At 34.7% G+C, this 18,266-nt stretch overlaps 1 protein-coding gene across 3 annotated transcripts in view; it reads left to right on the top strand.

Moving 5' to 3' along the window:
* The window catches only part of ATRNL1 (attractin like 1), a 760,501-nt gene that overhangs the window by 291,970 nt on the left and 450,265 nt on the right, over window positions 1-18,266 (top strand). For all 3 annotated transcript variants that reach the window (XM_041742630.1, XM_041742631.1, XM_041742632.1), the window contains exons 23-24: window positions 9,225-9,303; window positions 11,707-11,864. In XM_041742630.1, coding sequence (XP_041598564.1) covers window positions 9,225-9,303; window positions 11,707-11,864 — 237 coding nt within the window. The remainder of the gene's footprint in view (window positions 1-9,224; window positions 9,304-11,706; window positions 11,865-18,266) is intronic.

Genomic DNA, 18,266 nt, shown 5'->3' with positions numbered 1-18,266 from the left:
GATTTTTAAAAAAAATATTTTATTTATTTATTTGAGAGAGAGAGTGTGTATACTCAATTGAGCACAAGGGGGAAGGGCAGAAGGAGAGGGAGTCTGGCTCAGGTTCTAATCCAAGGACTCTGAGATCGTGATGTGAGCCGAAGTCAGACACTTAATCAGCTGAGCCACGCAGGTGCTCTGCCTTTATGATTTTTTTATTTATCGCTGTATTTTGTAAATTTAATTACACTGTGTCTTCATGTTGGCCTGCTTTTGTTGATTTTCGTGGGAGTTATCTGTACCTCCTGCATCTGGATGTCTGTTTTCTTCCCTGTATTAGGGAAGTTTTGAGATATTATTTCTTTAAAACAATTTTCTGCCCTCTTTTTCTCTCTCTTCTTCTGGGACTCCTATAATAGGAATGTTATTATATTTGATGAAGTCACTGATGTGTTCTATTCTTTTCCTAAGTCCAGTGAGTGTCCTTACGGTTATTGATTTAAATTCTCCATCAGGCATGTTTCTTATATCAGTTTCGCTTAGATCTCTGGCTATGACCTTATATTATTCTTTCATTTAGGATGAATTCTTGCATTTTGGCATTTGCCTAAGTCTCCACTTCCTTCTCTGTGTTAGAAAGGGCAATTGTGTCTCCCCCTCCTCTTAAAGTAATAGCTTTATGGTCATGTAGTTTTCAGGGCCTGGAATTTTAGGGAGTGTGTCTGGAGTGTGTGATTGCAGCAAGCTTGACTGGGAAGGGGAGTCCCACCAGAATGCAGGGTGGGCTTGGAATAAGCAAGTTAGGCAGCCCAGTGTGGTGCTTCCTGCAGATGGCTCTGTGTTTATGCTGAGCAGCACAGGAGGAAAATGGCTAGCTCCTTTGTTCCTATAGAGGTATATCCATGAATGCTGCCTCTTAGGGATATGATCCAAGAAGACAGACGAATCTACCCCTATGTTCCCCAGGTGTTCTTCAAGTCATTGTTTTCACACTGTCTGCCCCTGGATTGTTTGCCTGCTTTTTCTTCAGGAGCAGCACAGTAGCCTCTTGCCCTTTCCCAGTCAAGCCTACTGACCATTAAAACTCCAGCTTTAGATCTGCTGGTTGCAAGAACTTGTGAAATTCAGCACCCTTCATCTTCCAGGGCAGTGGCTTTGGGGACATGTTCTTTTGTGTTCCTCTCTCTCTCTCTCTCTTTCTCTCTCTCTATCTGTCTCTCTCTCGTCCTTCTCTATGACCATAGCTCCCTGCCATAGCACCCATGATCCACTTCTCCCCTAAACCACATCTTCACACTTCCTGCCTTTTTTGATGTGGCTTCTTCTCTTCTTTTAGTTGTAGAATTTGTTCTGTCAGTCTTAAGGTCAATGTTTGGGGTATTTAGGATGATTCAATAGTTATGTAATTGTGTTCATGGGAGGAGATGAGCCTAGGGGTCCTCCCCTTCCTCACCATCTTCCTACATAGCCTCTTTAATCCACTTTGTATTTTGTACATGGTGTAAGTTTAGTGCTACAGACTGAATGTTTGTGTGCCCCCAAACATTGTGTTAAATCCTAATGTTCAATGTGATGGCATTAAGAGATGGGACATTTGCAAAATAATTAGGTCATGAGAGTGGAGCTCTCATCAATGGGATTATTAGTGCCCTCATAAAAGAGGCCCTAGAGAGTTCCCTCACCTCCTCTGCCATGTGAGGGCACAGCAAGAAAAGGCTTGTCTGTTAACTAGGAAGTTGACCTCAACAGATACTAACTTTTCCAGCACCTTTATTTTGGAATTTCCAGCCCCCAAATGTGTGAGAAATACAATTCTGCTCTTTATTGCTGCTCTTTCTACCTCCTCCCTCTATTCCTGTTTTTTTTTTGTTGTTGTTCTTGTTTTGTTTTGTTTTTTTGTTGTTATAGCAGCCCTAGTGGACTAAGCCAGTAGGATCCAGTTTCATTCTTCATATGGATATCCAGTTTTCACAGCACTGTGTGTTGAAGAGACCATCTTTTCTTCATTGGGTATTCTTGGTATCCTTATTGGAGATTACATAATCTTAAACTACATATAGGTGTAGGTTTATTTCTGGAGTCTTTATTTATTATGCTGGACCATTGTCTATTTTTATGCCAGCATGCTGTTTTTAATTACTGTAACTTTGTATTATATCTATACAAATGCCACTAGGAATTTCATGAGATGATATTGAATTTATAGATTTCTTGAAGTACCATGAACATTTAAACAATATTAAGTTTCCCAATCTGAGAATGCGGGATTTTTTCATTATTTATGTCTTCTTTTATCAGTGTTGTATAATTTTCAGTGTATATCTTTCATCTCCTTGGTTAAGTTTATTCCTAAGTATTTTCTTTTTGATACTGTTATAAATGGGATTATTTTATTAACATCGTTTTAATATAATTTGCTGTTAATGTGTAGAAACAAAACTGATTTTTTAAATGTTGATTTTGTGTCCTGAAGCTTCACTAAATTTATTAGTTCTTAAATAGGCTTGTGTATATGTGTGTTCTATTCCGTATGTATGTGTGTGTGTGTGTGTGTGTGGATGTGTGAACACTGTGTTCAGGTTTTTCTACATATAAGATTATGTCATTTGCAAATAGATATTATTTTACTTCTTCCTTTCTGATTTGGATGCCTTTTATTTATTTCTCTTACTTAATTGCTTTTCCTAGGACCTCCAATACTTTGTGAAATAGAAGTGTTGAGAGTTGGCATCCTTATCATTCCTGATCATAGGGGAAAACTTTCTACATTGAGTATAATGTTTACTTGGTCTTGTTAGTTATGGCCCTTATTATATCGGGGTATGTTCCTTTTATAGATCATTTGTTGAGAGTTTTTATCATGAAAGGATGATTAATTTTACCAAATGCTTTTTCTGTATCTATTAAGATGGTTATTTTTATTCTTCACTCTGTTAATGTGGTATATTACATTAGTTGATTTATGTATGTTGACCTATCCTTTCATCCTAAGGATAAATCTCACTTTATCATGGTGAATGATCCTTTTAATGTACTTTTGAATTCAATTTGCTAGTATTTGTTGAGTATTTTTGCAACTGAGTTCATCAGTGTTATTAGCCTAGGGATTTTATTTCTTATAGTATCATTGCCTGGCTTTGGTATCAGATTATTTCTGGCCTCATAAAATGAGATGGGGAGTATTTCCTACTCTGTAGTTTTTAGAAAGAATTTGAGAAGTATTGATACTCTTTAAATGTTTGCTAGAATTTACTGGTGAAACCATTTGTTCCTGACTTTTTCCTTTTTTGGGAGGTTTCTGATTACTCAGTCTCCATGCCTGTTATTGTTTTATTCATATTTTTTATTTCTACGTGATTTAGTCTTGGTAGTTTGTATGATTTTAAGAATTTATTGATTTCTTTTAGATTTTCCAGTTTGTTCATATGTAATTAGTCATATTAGTCTCTTTCAATCCTTTTTATTTCTGTAGCATAATGTTTCATTTAGGATTTTACATTTTAAGTCTTTTATCTTAGTCTTACTGAAGATTGTATCAATTTTGATTACTTTTTTCAAAAAACAACTCATTGATTTTTATTGTTTTCTTTATTGATTTTCCTCTTATTTATGTCTCCACTAATATCTTTAATATTTACTTCTTTTTGCTAACTTTGAACATAGTTTGTTCTTTTTTAAATTGAGGAGTAAAGTGACATTGTTTATTTGAGAGCTCTCTTTTTTTTAAGATTTATTTATTTATGATAGACATAGAGAGAATGAGAGAGAGAGAGAGAGAGAGAGAGAGAGAGAGAGAGGCAGAGACACAGGAGGAGGGAGAAGCAGGCTCCATGCCGGAGCCTGACATGAGACTCGATCCCGGGACTCCAGGATCGCGCCCTGAGCCAAAGGCAGGTGCCAAACCACTGAGCCACCCAGGGATCCCCAGCTCTCTTCTTTTTTAAGGCAAATGTAGGCATTTGTCATTTTTAATTTTCCCTTTGAACTGGTTTTATTGCATTCCATAAGTTTTTTCATCGTATTTTGTTTCAAGATTTTTCTGATTTACCTTTGATTGCTTTTCTGATCCCTTATTTCAGAAATGTGTTGTTTTATTTCTACATATTTTTAACTTTCAAATTTTCCTTCTGCTATTGATTCCTAGTTTCAATCCATTGTGGTCATAAAAGATAATTGGTATGGGGATCCCTGGGTGGCGCAGCGGTTTGGCGCCTGCCTTTGGCCCAGGGCGCGATCCTGGAGACCCGGGATCGAATCTCACATCCGGCTCCTGGTGCATGGAGCCTGCTTCTCCCTCTGCCTATGTCTCTGCCTCTCTCTCTCTCTCTCTGTGACTATCATAAATAAATAAAAAATACCTTTAAAAAAAAAGATAATTGGTATGTTTTCTGTCTTCTTAAATTTGTTAAGACTTGTTTTGTGACGTAACAAGTAATGTATTTTGAAGATTCTCCCACATGCATATGAACAGATGTGGTTTCTGATGCTGTTATTTGAAATTTTGTTTCTATGTCTGTTAAGCATGTGTATTTTGTAGTGTTGCACAAGTCCACCTTTTTCCTTATTGATTTTTCTCTTTGAGTATTCTATCCATTGTTGAAAGTATTGAATGAAGTCTCGTTATATAATGTCCTTGTTTGTCTCTTGTTAAAGTCTGTTTTGTCTCATATAAATATAGCTACCCCTTCCTTCTTTTGTTTCTTATTTTCATGAAGTATCTTTTCCTATCCCTTCTCTTATAGTCTAAACATTTTCTTAAATCTGAAATGAGTCTCTTTTAGACAGCATATTATTGAGTAGTTTTTTTTAAAAATCCAGTTGTCTATTCCATGTCTTTTGATTGAGGAGTTTAATAGATTTCTGTTTAATTATTGATAGGCGAGGATTCACTTTTGCCATTTGTTAATTGTTTTGTGTCTTATAGTCATTTTTTGGGGAGACTCCTCTTTTCTCTCCTGCAGTCTTTTTTGTGTTTTTTGTTTTTTTGAAGTGATATGCTTTGATATCTTGCTTTTTCTTTTGTTTATCTTCTATGTCTTTTCTTTGTAGTTATCATAAGATTTACATAAAATATAGATATAGCAGTCTGCTTTAAGCTGACAAAATATAACTTCAATCACATACCAAAAGTCTATACTTTTACCTTTGTTACCCCTCTAACTCTGTTATTGATGTCATAACAAACATTTTTAGCATTTTTTTGTAAAGCAGATCTGGTGGTGATATGCTCCCTCAGCTTCTCTTTGTCTGGGAAAGTCTTTATATTTCAATTTTTTAAAGAATATTTTTACTAGGAATAGTATTCCTGGTCAGAGTGTTTTTTCTTTCAGTACTTTTAATGTGTCATCCCAATCCCTTATGGTCTGCAAAATTTCTGCTGCAAAATCCACTCATAGCCTTATGGACCTCACTTGTATATGATAAGTCACTTTGCTATTGGCACTTTTAAAGTTTTGTCTTTGACTTTTAACAATTTGACTTGATTTCTTTGGGTTCATCTTCCTTCTGTTTTTAGCTTCATGAATCTAGATATGTATACTTCTCAGATTTGGGACATTTTAGGCTATTGTTTCTTTAAATAAGATTTCTGTCCTTCTTTCTCTTCTTTTTCAGGAATTTTTCATAATGTATACATTGGTTTTTCTTGAAGTATTCCATTTCCACTAGGCTTTCTTTACTTTTTTTTTGCCCCTCTAGGTAACTTCAGAAAATTTGCCTTTGAGTTCACTGATTCTTTCTTCTGCTTGTTCAGAATTGTTGTTGAGGTTCTGTATTGATTTTTTTTCATGTAAGTTATTGTATTCTTCTGTGGTTCTTTTTCATCATTCCATCTCTGTTGATATTGATGTTTTGTTCATATATTTTTTTTTGTTTCATTTAATTATGTTTCTGTGATCTCTTATTACTCTCTTATTACTTCTTTAATATAATTATTTTGAATTACTTGCCAGACAATTCTAGAGCTCCATTTCTTTAGATTCAGTTACTGAAGATTTATTTTGTTTCTTTGGTTATGTCATATTTCTCTTACCCTTCATTTCCCTTGTAGCTTTTCATTCTTTCTGTGCATTTGCAGAAACAACTGCTTCTCCTAGTTAGTCTTTATGGACTGGCTTCAAAGGGAAAGAAACTTCGTCAGCCCATAGCTACAGATACTGGGAGCATCTGAAAACTTGTCTCTGAATTATCATGTTCCACACTCTCCCTTCCTTCTAGGGGAGAATTCTTAGGATTGCATGCTTTCTCTCATTTTCACAGAGCCATTCTGGCTGTAGTGAGCTGTCTACCTTTCCCCCTTGGAAAATGCACAGAAAATCCAGGGTATTCAGTGCACATTTCATTCTTTCTCCCTCCCAAAGGGAAAGTCTTAGGGTTGTGTAGATTATACAACCTTAAGATTGTCTCCCAATCTTGTGGAGCCATGGTAGCAGCAGTAAACTACTCACTAATTTTCTTTATTTTTAGCTGTTTTCAGATATCCAAACTGTGCTTGTTCTCTTAATTCTCTGGATGAAGTGAAACAGAAACAGATCCTTTGGGCAGTGCGGTAAAAGGCCAGAGATGTTGGGTATATGGTACACTCTCTCTTTTCCTTGAGGGAGAAGTCATAAGCCAAGGTGGTCTCTCTAAGGCTGAGCGCTGTCCTGGGGCAGGGGCTGAAATTAGTAAAGTATAATTAGTCGTGTTACTCATTATAATGTGGCTATTCTTGGTTTTGTATTAATCTTTGGTAGCTTCTTAACTGAGTTTTGATTCTCTAATAAAAATATTTTGGTTCATATAACATTGTTGATTCAGTGTTTTTATGGAGCATAAATGTTGGCACTTCCTATTTTCCCATCTTGCAGATGTCACTCTTTATTCTATTTTTGTTATATATTAATTTATCTTTTCATCTATATTATATATTTAAATAATTTTTCAAACAGATGAAACCTCAAAATATATCCTGCTATTTGCTAGCTTCTTTCCTCTAAACTATTTTATTTGATTTGTCAAGAAATAATATAATTTCATAAATTTTCCTTTTCCAGTAAAATAGGATCCCTCTTCTCAAAAAGTAGAATAATTCATTTTATGTTACTCCTTTTCCTTTTGTTTTTAAGAAAATGTCTATATTCTTGGAAATACATTTAAATTTTTAACTCTTAAAGAAGAATTTTATAGGAGTATAGGTTTTCAGGTATAATCATCTCTTTACTGATACTGTGTGTCTTTTACCAAGACATTAAAAATGTCAGAAACTTTTTCTTCAGTGTGATAAGAAAGCTTTTATAAATGCATTATAATCACCATTGACTTTTTTATTATAAAATATGCATAAAATAAAATTTGTCATTTTAACCATTTTTAGGTGTACAATTCAGTGACTTTAAGTACATTTACAGTGTTTTGCAATCATCGCCACTATCCGTACCAAAATTTTTTTATCACTTCCAAACAGAATTTCTATATCCATTCAGGAATAATTCCTCATTTCTTCTCGCCCCTGCAGCCCAGTTATTTTACCTTCTGTGTCTATGCATTTGTATGTTCTAGAAACTTCATATGTATAACTATACAATATTTGTTCCTTTGTATCTGACTTATTTCACTTAGCCTAACATTTCCAAGACTCATCTGTGTTGTAGCATGTATCACAATTTCATTCTTTACCATTGGCCTCTTGAATGTTAAATTCCAAGTTATTGGAATGTAATTCCAAACTTTTATGGCCTTCTTTGAAGATATAAAAAATTTCATATGATTGGAATATCTGACTCAAAATATGGGTATGGGGGTGCCTTAGTGGCTCAGTCCATTAAGTGTCTGCCTTTGCCTTAGGTCATGATTTCAGGGTCTTGGGATGGAGCCCCATGTTGGGTTCCGTGCTCAGCAAGGAGTCTTCTCCCTCTCCCTCTGCCCATCCATCCCCCTTGCTCGTGCTCTCTCTAAAATAAACAAAATCTTTTTAAAAATGTGAGTGTGAATAACATTTCTCCACAATATTATCCATAGTGTCATACACATAGATCCAGATTAGCTATAATCCTAGTTTGCTTCTCTCTTGATGTTCCTTTATCAATTTCCTGAAATTCTTTTATAAGGATTTTTTATTTATTAGAGAGAGGGAAAGAGAGAGAGAGAGAGAGCGCACAATTTGGGGGGAGGGAGAGGGAGAAGCTGAGCAGGAAGCCCGACATGGGGCTTGATCTCAAGATCCTGGTATCACGGTCCAAGCCTAAGGCAGCCAATTAACTGACTGAGCCACCCAGACACCCCAATTTCTTGAAATACTTGATTCCTTCTAAATATCATAGCTTTCTATATTACTGTTTACTGTCTTGTCCATTTGAAGCCAAGAGCCCAGACACATTTTCTTTGAAACTGTAGGGTGGTAAACTATCATGAAAGGTATCACTAAGAATGCTTATAACATCATTATATGTAATTACATACTATAATTTATAATTAAGAGGATATTCAACTTAGAACAGTTATTAAAATTAATATAATTTAGGGCAGCCTGGGTGGCTCAGCAGTTTAGCACTGCCTTCAGCCCAGGGCCTGATTCTGGAGACCCGGGATCAAGTCCCATGTCGGGCTCCCTGCATGGAGCCTGCTTCTCCCTCTGCCTGTGTCTCTGCCTCTCTCTCTCTTTGTGTCTCTCATGAATAAATTAAATCTTAAAAAAAAATAAAATTAATATAGTTTAGTAGTCAGAGCTTCCTACTTATCCTGCATAAAAAAATAACAAATATGTACCTTAATTATTTATGCATTTCCTACATTTTGACAGTAGGTTTAATTCTGACCCATTTTTACTGGAGAGTTCGAGTTTATATATTTTATATATATTTTTTACTATAAAAATCCATGTATAATAATACAATATGCACCTAAGAAGAATTCTTTCACAAAACAACAATCTTACATTGTTGTAAAATTACTTTGGACAAATCTCAAATGCGTGTCATTTAAATATTAACAACAGGTAAACAGAGAATCAAAATACAATGAATTACAACAGCCTCTGGCTTATATACAGAAGGCTGGGTTAGAGTAGAGAGGATAAATGGGAACTTTAAACTACCTTTGAATTTATCACCTATATTTTTTTATTCAAAAAATATAATTGACAACTACACTTAGTTGAATATTGACAAAATGTACAAACTCTGTGAAATATAGTGTGGGCATAATTAAAACATAAAACTATTTAGTGTAATTTGATTTTTTAACCCTAATATTTTCTTTCTTGGTAGTCAAACAAAAATTTGGATATTTCGATTAATGCATCAAACAACTTTAATCTCAACATTACCTGGTCAGTTGGTTCAACAGGTAAGAGAATTTTGTTGTCTCATGTCTTTCACATCTGTTTGTATACGGAAGGTGTTCTAACATGACCTTTTATTGTTAATTCAAATAATTGAAATTAAAAAATATGTCATAATCATTTTGCTGATTCAGGTAAAAAAATAAGTAGCAATATTAATAAAGCTTCATTACTTTGTTAACTTTATCCCTTATTCAATTAAAAATTAGATGGGTAACAAATATTATTCACTACTTAATTTTTTAAAATGGCAGTGTTATGATTTGCTATGATTTTAATTAAGATATATTACTTCTTTAATGACTAGGGATTGAGATTTCAATTATTTGAGTCACCACTGGAGCTATAAATTTAATTATTAACCTTAATATTGATATAAAACAATGAAATTCTGTGCATGCTGATAAATTAACATGTTGTCTATTACTGCCAAGCTTAGAAATATACCATTCCCTTTGTCAGCTTCAGTGCTGAGTGGTTAAAAAAAAGTTCTGTGTTAATATGCCTTCTGGGGCAGCCTGGGTGGCTCAGTGGTTTAGTGTCACCTTCAGCCCAGGTCCTGATCCTGGGGTTCCGGGAAAAAGTTCCGCATCAGGCTCCCTGCATAGAGCCTGCTTCTCCCTCTTCCTGTGTCTCTGCCTCACTCTCTCTGTCTCTCATGAATAAATAAATAAAATCTTTAAAAAAAATATGCCTTCTCTAAGAAGATTTATAAGTTGAAATTTTTGACTTCATAAAAATGTAACCAATATGAGATACAAAGTGTATGTTGGATTATGAAAGAGTATATTTACTGTTTTTTGTATTTACGTGTTAGGAAATTTTATTGATTTTTATTTTCTATATCAAAGATAGACTATTGCATTAAAGTGTTGAGATGTTCTTAAAATATGTGGATTCTCAGATATCTATATTCTGTTCCTGAAAATCAAATCATTATGTTATTTTAATATGTAGAATCATGGAGACATAGAATTCAAGAGTGATGTGGTTTTTGCAATTCTAGAATCTATATATCACATGTGTTAAAAAATGAGAAATTTGGGCAAATATGTAGCATTTTTTTACAATGTTTCCAAACATTTAGTTAAAATCTTAGCAGTGTGAGCTTCATTATTAATAATTCATGATGGAACACTGGCTCAGTTAGTAGAACATGTATCTCTTGATCTTGGGGTTGTACCTTAGAGTCTCCTGTTGGGTGTAGAGATTATTTGAAAATAAAATCTTTTAAAAAAAGGAATTCATGAAAACTTGCACTATTTATTCAAAATTTACTTTTGCACAATAAACTTACTCTAGAAGAGTTTTAAAACTTGTCAAGAAAAATATAGAAAACCTCTGTAAATAGTTTAGAATAGTGATTTTAGCATGTCAGAAATTGCTTGTAACTTTGAGATTCCCAAAACTAAATCTCAGAAATTCTGATTTATGAGGTTAGGAGATGATGTCAGGAAATGTGTAAAAGTACCCCAAGGAATAGGTGATGATTTAGAAATTAATTCAGTTGCTCAGCATATTAATTCTAAATATTTTTACTTTTTGGTAAGGTGGAAGGCATGGTAAGATTGTTGGAAGTGCTTTGTTCCATTTGGTTAATTTCAGTAAATATTTATTGAGTATGCAATCTATGTTTAAGTAATTGAGCATTTAGCTCATGTTTTAAATAGTAGCCTCCTTTCAATACATTCAAAGTAATGATTGTTCAATTTGTGGTTAAGACAAACAGATTTCTTTTCCATTTTTTAATTGGATTAAGACATGTAAAATCTGTCCTGATTTGTTTTGAGAGGCTCTGTGGAGTAGTATATGGAAGTAACTCACTATCTGGGGCTAAAAGAGGAAGTTACCATGCAGTAGCTATAAACTTAAGGCAAGTGTTTTGATCTTTCTGAGGATCAGGTTTCAATTTGAAAAATAGAGATAGAATACCTCTGTTATAAAATTGTTATTAGAGGGGATCCCTGGGTGGCGCAGCGGTTTGGCGCCTGCCTTTGGCCCAGGGCGCAATCCTGGAGACCCGGGATCGAATCCCACATCGGGCTCCCGGTGCATGGAGCCTGCTTCTCCCTCCGCCTATGTCTCTGCCTCTCTTTCTCTCTCTGTGACTATCATAAAAAAAAAAAAAAATTTTATTAGAAAAGAATATAAAATCTTCTGCACCAGTGCCCAGTACATAGCACTTAATCAGTGGTATCATTTTTAAAAATAGTTTTTATGCTATTTCCATTACATCTCTGGTGAATCTTATTTTATTTCTCCTTTGTCACTCTAAACAGTAAACAAGTTTATTTTGATAATTATATTTTTATAAGTACAGTTATAATAATTAAGCAAATATAATATATATTTTTAAATTTAAAAGATGCTTTTTTCCCCCTAATCTATTATTGTTGTTTACATTTTAGCTGGAACAATATCTGGGGAGGAGACTCCTATAGTTTCCAAGACTAATATAAAGGAATACAGAGATAGTTTTTCCTATGAAAAATTTAACTTTAGAAGCAATCCTAACATTACATTCTATGTGTACGTCAGCAACTTTTCCTGGCCTATTAAAATACAGGTAAGTGTTAATAGTACTTAACATAATGACCATTTAATATTTTTTTTCACAAAAACAATGCTGTTTTTGTTTGAAGTAATAATACAGATAAGATTTCTGTTTTGAAAAACATGAAACATGTGACCCTTGATTAAAAGGGTACATTGAATGTCTATGATGAATATCTTTATTTTTTTGACTGTTGGAGATCTGTTGGTTTAATGTTAATTAAACTTTTCTTTTTGGGTAACAATGGAGTACCTGCTGGGGCAATATTATTTCGCCTAGTTTATACTCTGGCTGAGAACACTAGGAGGACAGAATCCAAGTTCAGGTTAATCTGTGTGGTCACCAGTTTAAGACCCAGCACAGATAGAAGATAGGTCAAAAGTAAATGGCTTTCTCCTTTATGTTAGCACAAAGGGAGGGCTTTGGCTTGATAAAAGTATAGGTGAGAGTTTGAGGCCTGGTGCCCAGGAAAGGGGTGAGAAGTTGTCTTATTTCTTGGGACTGGGCTTTGCACTAGACCGCAGATCTGCTCAATCTCTATGTCCAGGCTTTTGATGCCTCTCACAGTTATGAAAGCCATGAAAAAATGGGCTCAGGTATTCTCAGGGGCTTGGAAGGATGACACAACTGGATTCCGGGGTTCAAAATACCACAACTGCCACCGGATTCAGGCAGCATATGTCTCTCTCTCTCTCTCTCTCTCTCTCTCTCCCCTTTATTTTTCCTTTTTTTGGGGGAAAATTTCATCGAGAGGGATACCCTTGCTACTTTAACACTTCCTTTTCCTGTGGCTCAGTAGTGATAACTGTCACTCACTCATGCAGCCAGCAGATCCTGTCTTTCCTTCAGGTTATGAAACTTGATTGCCTTCTATTTCTAGTTCAGTGGTTCTCAAAGTGTGATTAAGATTAGGGTATTAAGATGCTTATCCCAGATTACTAGGTAGACTCAACCTAACCACTTGAGTCCTTAAAGTAATGTTTGCTGGCTGAAGTTAGGATTAGAGAGAGATATACCTACTGAAGAATACTTAGAAGCAATGTTGCTAGCTTTGAATATAGGAATAAAGGGATCTAGAAGCTGGAAAAGTGGAGGAAACAGATTCTTCTTTAGAGCCTCTAAAAAGAAACACAGCCCTGCTAGTACCTCGATTTTAGTCCATGTCAGACTTCTCACAATAGAAATATAAAAATAAGTAAGTCAGATTTCTAACGTATAGAACCATAATAGTAAATGTGTGTTGTTATTTAAGCCACTAAGTTCATGGTAATTTAATGCCACAGCAATGCAAAATGAATAAATCTGGTGTCTTAGTCCATTGGACTGCCATAACAAAGTAACACTGGATAGCTTATAAAAAACAAATTTTTTGGTCAGCATTCTAGAGTCTGGAAAATCCAAGATCAAGGCACCAGCATAGTCAGGTATCCTCTTTCTCATTCATAAAATAGCACCTTATCACTGTATCCTCACATGGTGCTGGAGGAGAGTGAGCTCTTTGGGATCTCTTTTATAGGAACATTAATTGCTTTCATGAGGAATCCACCCTTGTGACCTATTCATCTTCCAGAGGTTTGCCTTAGCACCATTGCCTTTAGGAGTTAGAATTTCAACATATAAATTTGTGGGGAGAGGCATAAACATCCAGATCATATGATCTATTTTGGTAAATATTCCTTGGACATTTGCAAAAAAAAAAAAAAAACCCTGCATATTGTTGTCATTGAGTGGAGTGTTCTACAAATGTGAATTATGTCAAGTTGGTTGATGGTTTTGTCAAGTCTTCTAATGTTTTTATTGATATTCTGTCAATTTGAGAAATGAGTGTTCAAAATCCAGGACTGTAATTGTGGATTAGTTTATTTGTTCCTGCAGTTCTGTCAATTTTTACTTCATGTATTTTAAAACTCTCTTACTTAAATGCACAAGTGTTTAGCATTTTTATGTCTTCTTGATGAATTGATGACTCTATCATTAGTAAATCACTTTCTGTATTTCTGGTAATATTCTTTGCTCTAAATTTATTTTTCCTGATATTATTATAGCTACTCCAGCTTACTCATTATAGCCAGAATGCAATATAATTTTTTTATGTCTCAAGTTTTTACTTAAATTCTACTTAGCAATATGTAGTATACTAGTTTCAGAAGTAGAATTTAAGGATTTATTACTTATGTATAACACCCATTGCTCACCAAAACTGGTGCCGTCCGTATTCTCCATCACCCATTTAGCCCATCACCCTGCTCAGTTCCCCTCTATCAATCCTCAGTTTGTTCTTTATATTTAAGAATCTCTTTATGGTTTGCCTCCTTCATTTTGCTTTTTTCTTTTCCCAATGACAATCTGTTTCTTAAATTCCACATATAAGTAAAATCATATAGTATTTGTCTTTCTCTGGCATATTTTGTTTAGACTAATCCACTCTAGTTCCATCGACATCATTGCAAATGGCAAGATCTCATTCTTTTTTAAGGCTTAGTAATATTCCACTGCCTATATATACTACATATTCCTTATCCATTTACCAGTTGATGGACATTTGGGCTCTTTCTGTATTTTATCTATTGTTGATAATGCTGCTATAAACATTGGGAAGCATGTGCCCCTTTGAATCCATATTTTTGTATACTTTGGATATACACCTAGTAGTGCAATGGCTGGGCATAGGGTCATTCTATTTTTAACTCTTGGAGAAGCATCCAGACTATTTTCCAGAGTGGTTGCCCCAAATTGCATTCTCTCAACAGTGTGAGAAGGTTCTCCTTTCTCCTCATCCTGGCCAACATCTGTTGTTTCCTGTGTCGTTAATTGTAGCCATTCTGAGAGGTGTGAGGTGATATCTCATTGTAGTTTTGTTTTACATTTCTCTGATGATGAGTGATGTTGAGCATCTTTTCATGTGTCTTCTTTGGAAAAATATCTATTCATGTCTTCTGCCCATTTCTTAACTGGATTATTGGGTTTCTGAGTGTTGAGTTTGATAAGTTCTTTATAGATTTTGGATACTAACCCTTTATCAGGTAGGTCCTTTGGAAATATCTACTCCCATGCAGTAGGTTGCTTTTCAGTTTTGTTAGTTTCCTTTGCTGTGCAGAAGCTTTTTATCTTGATGAAGTCCCACTAGTTTATTTTTGCTTTAGTTTCCCTTGCCTCCAGAGGCGTATCTAGTAAGAAGTTGCTATGGCCAATGTCAAAAAGAGGTTACTGCCTGGTGTTCTCCTCTAGGATTTTGGTGGGTTTCTGTTTCACGTTTAAGTCTTTCATCCATTTTGAATTTATTTTTGTGTATGGTGTGAGAAGGTGGTCCAGTTTCATTCTTCTGCATGGTGCTGTCCAGTTTCCCCAGCACCATTTGTTGAAGACTGTCTTTTTCCCACTGGATTTTCTTTCCTGCTTTGTCAAAGACTAGTTGACCATTTAGTTGTGGGTTCATTTCTGGATTTTTCTGTTCTGTTCCATTGATCTAAGTGTCTGTTTTTGTGCCAGTACCATACTGTCACGATCACTACAGCTTTGTGGTCTAGCTTGAAGACTGGAATTGTGATGCTTCCAGCTTTGCTTTTCTTTTTCAAGATTTCTTTGGCTATTTGGAGTCTTTTGTGATTCCATTACAGATTTTAAGATTGTTTGTGGTAGCTGTGTGAAAAATGCTGTTGGTATTTTGAAAGGATTGCATTAAATGTGTAGATTGCTTTGGGAGGTATATACATTTTAACAATATCTGTTCTTCCAATCCATGAGCATGGAAGGTTTTTCCATTCCTTTGTGTCCTCTTCAACGTCTTTCATAAGTGTTCCATAGTGTTCAAAGTACAGATCTTTTATATTTTTGGTTAGGTTTATCCCTAGGTATCTTACGGTTTTTATGGTGCAATGATAAATGAGGTCGATTGCTTGATTTGTCTTCTTCTTCCTGTTGTATAGAAATACCACAGATTTCTCTGTGTTCATGTTGTAACCTGCAACTTTACTGAATTTGTGTATCAGTTTTAGCAATGTTTTGGTGGAGTCTTTCAGGTTTTCTCTATATAGTATTATGTCGTCTGTAACTAGTGAAAGTTTGACCTCTTCCTTGCCAATTTGGATGCCTTTTATTTCTTTGTTGTCTTATTGCTGAAGCTAGGACTTACAGTACTATGTTAAGTAACAATGATGAGACTGGACAATAACCTGTCTTGTTCCTGAATATAGAGCAAAAGCTCTCAGAGGTTCTCTATTGAGGATGTAGCTGTAGGTCTGTTGTATATGTCCTCTATGATGTTGAGATATGTTCCATCTATCACTACTCTGTGGAGGGTTTTTTATCAAGAATTGGCATTCTACTTTGCCAAGTAGTTTCTTTGCATCTATTGAGAGGATCAAATGGTTTTTATCCTTTCTTTATTAATGTGTATCACATTGATTTATTTATAGACATTGAACCATGCTTGCAGCCTAGGAATAAATCCTACTTAATTGTGGTGAAAGATTCTTTTAATGTACTGTTGGATTTGTTTTGCTAGTATTTTGTTGAGAATTTTTGTATCCATGTTCATCAGAGATGTTGGCCTATAATTCTCCTTTTTAGTTGGATCTTTGTTTTTGGGATGCAGGTAATGGTCACTTCATAGAATGAATTTGGAAGTTTTCCTTCCATTTCTATTTTTGGAGCAGTTTAAGAATAGGTATTAACTCTTTTTTGAAATGTTTGGTAGAATCCCCTTGGGAAACCATCTGGCCCTGGACTTTTGTTTGTTGGGAGATTTTTGATTATTGATTCAATTTCCTTGCTGATTATCTGTTCAAATTTTCTGTTCTTCCTGCTTCAGTTTTGGTAGTTTATATTTCTCTAGGAATTTATGCATCTCTTCCAGATTGCCTGATTTGCTGGCATATGATTTTTCATAATATTATCTTACAATTTTTTATATTTTATGGTGTTGATTGTGATCTTTCTTCTCTCATTCATGATTTTATTTATTTGGGCCCTTTCCCTTTTCATTTCTTTTTGAAATGTCTGGCAAAGGTTTATCAATTTTAGTAATTCTTTCAAAGAACTAGTTCCTAGTTTCATTGATCTATTCTACTGTTTTTTTATTGTTTGTTTTTGATCTAATGTTTATTATTTCCTTTCTTCTTTTGGCTTTAGGCTTCATTTTCTGTTTCTTTTTTAGCTCCTTTAGGTGTAGGGTTAAGTTGTGTATTTGAGATTTTTCTTACTTCTTGAGGTTGGCTTGTTTTGCTATATTCTTCCCTGTTAGGACTGCTTTTGACTGTCATGTTTTCATTTCTATTTGTTTCCATGCATGTTTTTAAATTTCTTCTTAAATTTCCTGGTTAGCCAGTTCATTGTTTAATGAGATGTTCTTTAAGCTCCATGTATTTGTGTATTTGTGGTCTTTCCAAATTTTTCTTGTGATTGACTTCAAATTTCATAGCATCGTGTCAGAAAATATGCATGGTATGATTTCAGTCTTCTATTTGTTAAGGCCTGATTTGTGACCTACTACATGATGTATTCTGGAGAATTTCCATGTGTACTCAAAAAGAACATGTATTCTGCTACTTTAGGATGAAATGCTCTGAATATATCTGTTAAGTCCATCTGGTCTAGTGAATCATTCAAAGCCCTTATTTCCTTGTTGATTTTCTGCTTAAATGGTATGTCCATTGCTATAAATGGGCTATTAAAGTTCCTTACTATTATTGTATTATGACCAGTGAGTTTTTTAATGTTTGTTATTAGTTGACTTATATATTTGGGTGCTCCCAAGTGGGGGCATAAATATTTATAATTGTTAGATTCTCTTCTTGGATAGACCCCTTTATTTCTTGTTACAGTTTATTTTAAGATGTAGTTTGTCTGAGATCACTGTGGCTACTTTGGCTTTCTTTTGATGTCCTTTAACATGATAAATGGTTCTCAGTCCTCTCACTTTCATTCTGCAGGTGTCTTCAGGTTTAAGATGAGTCTCTTACTGCAGGCAGCACATAGGTTTGTCTTTTTTTATTTTTTTATCCCTTATGATATCCTATGTCTTTGGATTGGACATTTAGTCAGTGGAGCATTCAGAGTGGTTATTGATAGATATGAATTTAGTGCCATCATATTACCTATTAAGTTATTGTTTCTGGAGATTTTCTGTTTCTTTCTAATCTTTTTTGATTTTGGTCTTTCTTTCCCAAAGAGTCTCCTTTAATATTTCTTGCAGGGCTGGTTTAGTGACCATGAACTTTGTCAATTTTTGTTTGTCTGGGAAACTCTATCTTTTTTTCTAATCTGAATGACAGCTTTGCTGGATAAAGTATTCTTGGTTGCATTTTTTCCCCATTCAGCACATTGCATATATCATGCCATTTTTGTCTGGCCTGCCAAGTTTCTGTGGATAGATCTGTTGCTAACTTAATTTGTCTTTCCTTGTAAGTGAGGGAT

The sequence above is a fragment of the Vulpes lagopus genome, chromosome 2, assembly GCF_018345385.1.
Source record: "Vulpes lagopus strain Blue_001 chromosome 2, ASM1834538v1, whole genome shotgun sequence".
Lineage (NCBI taxonomy): Eukaryota > Metazoa > Chordata > Mammalia > Carnivora > Canidae > Vulpes > Vulpes lagopus.
Note: the sequence above shows the minus strand (reverse complement) of the source record. Positions and strands in the feature narration are given on the sequence as shown.